The sequence below is a fragment of the Wyeomyia smithii genome, chromosome 3, assembly GCF_029784165.1.
Source record: "Wyeomyia smithii strain HCP4-BCI-WySm-NY-G18 chromosome 3, ASM2978416v1, whole genome shotgun sequence".
NCBI lineage: Eukaryota > Metazoa > Arthropoda > Insecta > Diptera > Culicidae > Wyeomyia > Wyeomyia smithii.
Window position 1 is genome coordinate 267,620,590 of NC_073696.1, and position 8,425 is coordinate 267,629,014.

The 8,425-nt window shown below is 40.9% G+C and overlaps 1 protein-coding gene across 1 annotated transcript; it reads left to right on the forward strand.

The window, feature by feature from the left end:
- Nucleotides 1-6,765: 6,765 nt before the first annotated feature.
- Nucleotides 6,766-7,945, forward strand: LOC129729269 (uncharacterized). The gene is made up of 2 exons (XM_055687780.1): nt 6,766-6,990; nt 7,102-7,945. The coding sequence occupies exon 2, from the start codon at nt 7,160-7,162 to the stop codon at nt 7,943-7,945; it is 786 nt and encodes a 261-aa protein (XP_055543755.1). The 5' UTR covers nt 6,766-6,990; nt 7,102-7,159.
- Nucleotides 7,946-8,425: the final 480 nt, after the last annotated feature.

Sequence of the window (8,425 nt, forward strand, 5' to 3'; positions counted from 1 at the left end):
AAGGTTGTACAAGGTTTTTTTCACGACAGATTTCGCTAGCGAAAATGGAACGCTTTTTTACTTGTCAAATTTTTCACTTCGCTTGGAACTGTAAACTATGCTTAAGATGGTCCTAAGCACACGAAAACGGTTAATGCTTGCAAGTCCTCCTCGAGCATTGTCCATGTCTCGTGCCCGTAGAGGACTACCGATCTTATGAGCGTCTTGTACATGGTGCACTTGTTACAGGGGTGAAGTTTGCCAGACCTCCGCGGATTCCTCTGCTTGAACCCATCTCCGTCGATCACTACGCTACTGCCTATGCGAGCCCTATCTCACATGGTTCCATCTACTAGCAGATACTTAGTCTTCTACGTCCTCCTGACAAGGTGCACATCGTCAGCAAAGCAAATGAACTGGCTGAATTTATTAAGTATCGTGTCCCGCATGTTAAAGGCCGTACCTTCAAGCGCAATGTTGAACAGGAGGCAGGAGAGACCATCGCCTTGTCGAAGTCCCTTTCGTGTTCCAAACGGGCTTGATACCGCACCCGAAATCTCCACACAGTACTCTACACCAACCATCGTGGCCTTAATCAGTCTTATTAGTTTCGCGGGGAAGCCATTTTCGTCCATAACAGTTCATAGCTCTACACGGTCGATAGCGTCGTAAGCGGCCTTCAAATCGATGAATAGGTGGTGCGTAGGGTCTTGGTTTTCGCGACACTTTTGGAGTATTTGCCACTGGTCCGTTGTCGATCGCCCATCCACAAAACCGACTTGATAACTTCCCACAAACCTCCGTTGCTTGCGGCGAGACATTGCAGCATCCTTAACCTCACTTTTCGTGAGAGGCGTATGTCTCTCTCATCCGCTGTGCCGATGAAGTCGTTCCTCCTACCGTCTTGGCCCTATGCCTCTGCGTCATTCAGGTGTTCATTATAGTGTTGTTTTCACGTGTCGCTCATCTCACGTTCATCCGTCAAGATTTCTGCATCTTTATCCCGACATATTTTAGCTCGCGGCACAAAACCGTTTCTGCTTGTATCGACTCACGTTATGACGGGTCCTTTGTCAGCACCAATGCCCGCGCTGCATTCTTCTCGTTTGGAATCCTTTAACACTCCTCGTCAAACCAGCCGTTACGTTGATTCGACGAATCCAACAGCACTTTCAGCTGCGTTGGTATTGACTGCTTTCACTGTACTCTAGCAGTCCTTCAGAGGAGCTTCGGAAAGCTTTTCCTCATCCGGCAACGCTTCTTCAAGGCTTCATACTGAAATTCGTACTTATTTCATCTGAAATAAAAGTTAAAAAGACTTATTTCTGAACTTGTTTCTTCAATGGGTTTGTGTGAAAAATATTGATTTGGAGTCTTAGAGCTCGGTTCATCAGGCACAAACACTGAAGTTCCACTAATTTTCATGATTGTTACCAACTCACAATGGTCGGAAAATTGAGATTTACCGCCAAAACTATTATTTTGTTGTCAAATTGTTAATTTTCCACTGTAGATGATTTTGTCATATGAGAAAGTATTGTAGTGATAAGGTGTTGTCCATGACCCAGGTGAATTGTGGCATATCTAGGTTTTTTTTTGAAAACTAAAAAACTCATCAGTGTATACAAACGAATAATTTTACTAATATGAATAAATAAATTGAGAATATTTATTGTGAACCAAATTGGTGTGATATACGCAGAATTTTGTTGATAAATTCAAAATATACAGACAAAATGAAAAACTTTTAATCATCTTTCCCAACGAAAACGCAAATTTTCCGCAAACTTTTAACATTGATTCTTGAAGGGTACAAACAAAGCCTCAGGCACACTATCAGGAGCTGTGCTTACATTTGATGTTTTTGAAGGTCAAAATTAGGAAAATTCCGAATATTTTCTGCGTGGCAAACTCTGCAGGGTTAAAATTAAATAGTCTTCCGGTTTTAGGAAGCTAATATAAGAAGCTCGAAATTGTGTGCAAACATACCATAACAGCTTTAGTATGATTTTATATGTTCCAAAATGTTCGAAAAAACTGTTTTCCTTTATTTTTGAAAGAGGTTACTTTGGAAGCGTTTTCAACATGAACCGTTTTATTATATAACAAGATTTCATTGATAAATCATGAAAATATACATCAAAAACTACAAAAACATGTGCTCAAACTTCCTAAATATGAAATTCGCATTTTGGAAATTTTGGTCACTCCTCTACATGGAGACCGTCTTATGTGCAACTGGAAGATTTAGAATTATGTCGATGGAGTAATTTACATTATGTTTGTAACAACGTCAAATATTCTTATTAGTTTTTAGTATTCGTTAATATTTGCCTTCAGTTTTAATGACCTAAACAGAACTTGCAGTTAACGTTTTTATGGTTTGGAAAGAGGATGAAAAATAATTCATCAGGCTATAACTTATGGCTCAGGATATTGTTGATTAATGAACGATCTCAGTTGTTATCCAGCAACCGAAGTCTCAATTTTGTCCGCGGTAGCTGGAATGGTCCTCGTGGCAGCAAATTTGACTTTTTTAAAAACCCGTTTTAGCACGTAAGCGCTACAACTGCTCGTTCCAGCTCCTCGGAACCTGCTTCAGCCTGAAAAAGTCATTCAGGCAGCATACGAGCTCTGGAGGGCAATCGAAACGTAGCTGCAAACTGCCATAAGTAAAGCAGCACTTTGATGCTTTATCTTTCTATCGGAACTTGACCTTTTGTTTATTACACGCAGATCTTACTGACATCAAGTGTTCTCCGGAGTCGAAATTCGCACATATGACAACTGCTTTGTTGCACCAGCATCTTAGATCGAGACCAGCTGGGAGAAACTATACTTATTAGGGTGAGAATAATAAGAACGAATAAATTAAAATTCCTTTATAATTCCATGTTTTTCAGGTGCTAGACACGAAAAATACTAAAATTTATCGTTTCATCAACTCCACAGCTTCGTTGGATTCACGGGAGGATGTTTTTTTTTGAACGTGATAAAATCGAAATTCCACTGTATATAAGTACTAAGTACTAGTACTAATAAGTACTAGAAGAATGATGCAGGGAAATAAAACTTGCATATTTTTTTGTCGGTTGGATGAAAAAAAAAAAATCACAGGAGGGTTGTGTGCAAAGCCAAGACCGCAAGGTTGAAGTAGAATACTTTTACAAGAAAGATAACCCGCCTGCTTGCGTGTCAGTCATTTTAAAATCGAATTTGTTTCGTATATACCGCTTGTTAAGCACAGTATCAACAAATCGTAATAAACATCACACTGCTGTGCATTTGCAACAGCATCAAACCACAGTTGCAGTTTGTTAATAACCATTCATTATGCTCTTCCAAAAACATTTAGTAGCCTTGAAAAAGGCCGACTGCTGCAATTGCAATTTTCATTCAATTAGTGCATAAATGCGTCATGGTCAGATATACCCAGAGTTGTGGCCGCTATATGCTGTCATTGGTATCCACTGCCCTTGCATCCGCTGGCTGAACTGCTATCGATGCTGAGATCCGCTGCAACTTGTGTGCTATCTATTGCTATTATTCTATATTGCTATCCGCTATTTTAAATAGCATATTTTGGAAAGCAATCATATAACGACCAATCGGAGGTCGAATTTTCCGTCTTGACAAGTCTTGACTATTTTCAATAGTACAATAGTTTGAATGATAAAATTACAACTATCTTCATTTGGGAAGAATCTTAGAAGATTTTCCAATCTATTGCTGCATGAACAAAGGAAATCCATCGAATACTAACCGATTTATGAGCATTTGAAATTGGACATATTTTTCACTTTTATCGGTTTTAGCTTTTCATTTCACATCCCTATGTAGCCGAACTTCCTGAGAGAAATATTCTACTTCAAAATGACTGACACGCAAGCAGCCGGGTCATCTTTCTTGTAACAGTATTCTACTTCAACCTTGCGGTCGTGGCTTTGCACACAACCCTCCTGTTATTTTTGTGCAAATTATTGTACTCAGACAAAAACCTGTTTTGAATTGGATGAATTTTTAGTGAATAAACGTTAATCGTTTGTTATTCAAAGTTGGTCATGCTGATCGCAGCCTTTGCGCTGCCCCTACAGTGGGGGGTTTACTAAATCAAGTAAAAGTAAAAATTAGACAACTACAACAGAATTTGATTGCATCCCGCACAGAATGTCTGCTTGTGTTGATGCCAGAAAATTATTAACCTTCAATTATTCGTTTATTCACCTTGAAAAAGGCATTTTGTGGTTCGAAATCGGTTGCTGATCGCAACCTTTGAGCTGCCCTAACAGTGGGGGAATTAAGATACACGAACAACATGCTCTGTGGAAGCTATTTCACATCCAGTGAATTAGACGGGCGCGACAGATTAAAATTGCTAGGATCCAACACAGAATGCTTACTTGCGTTGTCAAAAATTATTAACTTTCAATGACTTGTTTATTTGCCTTGAAAAAGGCATTTTGATGTTCAAAATTGGATTTCCTGATGGCAATCTTCATGCTGCCCCAACACGGGGGGAATAATGGCAGTCTGGCGACACACGCTGAGAAAAACTGCGCTGCTCCTGAGACGTGATGACCAACCACAGGGCAAGTGATTTGTTTAATTTGAAGGCAACCACAGGCTAGAGATGGTCGAGTTTGATGTTTTTCAACCCCGTACTAGACCCGAACCCAAATTTTTTTTTTCGTTCAAACCCGAACCCGAAAAAATTATTTCTATGAAACCCGAACCCGACCTGAACCCGAAATTGTGGATCCCGAACCCGAAATTGCGTAACCCGAACCCGACCCGAACCCGAGATTTCATAGATTTTATAGTCGGGCTTCGGATTTTCATACCCAAACCCGACCTGAACCCGAAATTTTCAAACCCGAACCCGACCCGAACCCGACTCGTACCCGACACTTTCAAAAACTTTCAAACCCGAACCGGGTACGGGTCGGGTTCGGGTTTGATAACCCGAAACCCGACCATCTCTCCCACAGGCGCAACCCGCTGCTATGCTCTGTTACTGCTGAGTGCCGATATCTGCTGTTACTGCTGTCAACGTTGTGGACGGTCCATCCAGTTCACCTTCCGACTAATGAATGTTGCTAGTTTTCCCAGAAACACTCTTTTATAGCCGAAGGGTGCTACGTAATAGGGCACGCCTTTCAGTTCAGGTTTACCATTTCCTTATGTTCTTTAGACGAATTATTCCACAATTCGCATTTGATTTTTGTATCCAGCGAATAAACACCGATGGTGCTCTCACACACGCAACGGTTTTAACCCGTATCTTATTGCGGTTTGTAACATCAAGCGATTTCGTTTGCTCGCTTGCCGGGAGACGACGAAATTCTGTTACTGCTGATTGATTGAATTGACTTCATATTAGCTCTGCATAGTCGAACTAACTGTCTTTGTGAATGCGGTCTAACAGGGCAGTTTGTTATTCAAAGTTGGTTATGCTGATCGTAGCCTTTGCGCTGCCCCTACAGTGGGGGGTTTACTAAATAAAGTAAAAGTAAAAATTAGACAACTACAACAGAATTTGATTGCATCCCGCACAGAATGTCTGCTTGTGTTGATGCCAGAAAATTATTAACCTTCAATTATTTGATCATTTGCCTTGAAAAAAGCTATTTGCGGTACAAAATCGGTTACTGATTACAACTTTTGAGCTGCCCTAACATTGGGGGAATTAAGATACACGGACAACATGCACGGTGGAAGCTATTTTACATTCAGTAAATTCGACGGGTGCGACAGATTTAAATTGCTAGGATGCAACACCGAATGCTTGCTTGCGTTGACAAAAATTATTAACTTTCAATGACTTGTTTATTTGCCTTGAAAAAGGCATTTTGATTTCCAAAATTGGATTTCCTGATGGCAATCTTCATGCTGCCCCAACACGGGGGAAATATGGGTGTCTGGCGACACACGCTGAGAAAAACCGCGCTGCTCCTGAGACGTGGTGACCAACCACAGGGCTAGTGCTGCTGCTAAGGAAGGACGACTGCTGTTGTCGCTGTCTAGAACTATTATAAGCGGCTCCGGCTAAAACAGGCTCTTATATAGGCCAAATAGCATGTTTTCAATTGCAAGTTATATGATCCTGTCGACCGTGCTTGGGAAGCAAGCATATAACGACCAATCAGAGGTCGAATTTTTCGTTTTGACAAGGCTTGACTATTTTCAATAGTACAATAGTGTGAATAATAAAATTACAATTATCTTATTTTGGGAAGAATCTTAGAAGATTTTCCAATCTATTGCTGCAAGAACGAAGGAAATCCATCGAATACTAACCGATTTATTAGCATTTGAAATTGGACATATTTTTCACTTTTTTTCGGTTTTAGATTTTCATTTCACATCCCTATGTAGCCGAACTTCCTGAGAGAAGTATTCTACTTCAAAAAAAAAACGATTGCCGATCCCCTCGTGCACTTTTTCATCTGTTCTACTGGGCTCATTACTATAGATCCTTTTGCTAGTGCAAAGCAAGCCTTGAAATAAACGGAAGAACAATCATAGAAAATGTAACACCGAATATGCTACGATAGAGAAATAGCTAGAAAAGCATTTGTGCAACAGATGAACTGAACAACTGCATCGCATACAGCAAGCCACGTGTTGCAGCTGGCCGAGGTCAACCTAAATTGATGCTCTTCCCTCCGATCCAATTGTCGGTGTTAAACTAAAGTCTCTGATGTAGTTTTTTTTTAACGAAAGTAGTATCTATTTTTAACTTTAGTCGTTAAAATGTACAGTTTTACAATGTGGCAAATGAACTAATAATTGAAGTTATTTTTGATTACCTATAAAATATACGAATCATCAAACAAAACCAGCAGCTGACAGTCGTAAATAGCATGGCGCTAGAGAAGACCTTTTTGAGTTAGAAAGCATACTGCAAAGAGGGGCCAGCTTGAAAGGGATCTCGCAGGTAGCCGAGAGCTGGTTTCATTAACCACGAACATTCAGCTACCGGTTTTACTGAGGGATAGAATGAATGAATCAGTTGGTAGATTTTTCAACACCTACTTTATTTTGGGAAAGAACATTTAAACCCAGTAATCCTTGAACACTTTTTTAAGTGAATAAACCCTATTTTTTATTGCCTAATCGTAGATCACCTGATCGAAAGAAGAATAAAAACAAAAAATGACAGCACCGCTTGCTACCGGCAATGTCATTTCGTGTCAAGTGTGTCATCTGTGAAGCCGTGCTGGATTATCACCGTGAAGATACGAGCAATTTAATTCAGCATCTGCGTGACTATCATCGAAACAATGGTTTCAAGCGCGAGGCAAAGCAGGAGCCTGTCGAAGAGGATTCGGCGGAAATAAAACAAGAAAGTGCGGAAATTCTTCTTGAAATGGAATCCCTTCCGGTTATGATGGAGCTGGGCACTGCTGACGATCACCCGAATCATCATAGTTGCACAGTTAGAGACGTTATCGAGAAGGCTGTTGGCTCGCAGGAAGTTTCGGTCGTTGACAAAGCAGTTGGCTCATCATCCTCTTTATCAAGTTCTGATGAACGTGAACCTTTGCTATCATCCAGCAGGGAAAATCTTGGAAAGAAAGTAATTACCATACCTCCCGGAAACGGTCGGAGGAAAAAGATTCTGTATAAACGAGTCTATCGACCTAGGAATGCGCTTCGAACGCATTGGAAAGCGCTTTATCGCACCACGCTGAATAACTGGCGCCCTGGAGGACTAAAAATAACCTGTCCGGTTTGTGGGAAAAATCGTTACCCGGTGATACAGTCACATCATGAGCATAACAGCAAATCATCGTGGTTGGTTTCTATTCTTGCTTGCTGCTGGCCATTTTGCTGTTTGCCGTGCTGCTTTCCGAAGCCGAAACGAGAATTTCTTCACTGTTCGGTGTGCGATGCTTATTTGGCTATGTACGATTACGACAGGGATTGCATTCAGCCAAATTTTGAACTTTTCGAAGGGGGATAATATTGGTTGCGTTGTAAAACCCTAGTTGTAAGTGTATCGTTTGATAAGAATATATTCCCTACCTAACAGGTGTTTTACCAACAAAACTGTATTACTCACATGCTTTTGGAGAAGCTGGCCAAACTTTCACGAACCAAGCTGACTTGGCTTTCGTCCCATGTCTGATCCGGTTCTGGTACACTCGAAGAACTCATTATCTTGTGGGGGAAATCGTTACTCGGTCAGCAGCACTGTGGTGCACTTGATTTTGATCCGCACTAATTTTACCTGATTCTTAATACAAAAATAAAACACTTGACACTGTACACGGCACGTTCAGCAACCGAGCGCGCTGCTTGTTTTACGAAATCGCAGGACAAAAATATTACAACTCAGGCACACGAGTATCACAAAATGCACTTTGTAACGAATTTCAGCGTCAAACGGTGAGGAAAGAACAACACGGCGCCGCACGGTGAGGGAAAACAAAAAAACGAACTG

Excerpts from the sequence above, each read along its gene's own strand:
- LOC129729269 (XM_055687780.1), top strand. The coding sequence starts at position 7,160 with ATGTCATTTCGTGTCAAGTGTGTCATCTGTGAAGCCGTGCTGGATTAT.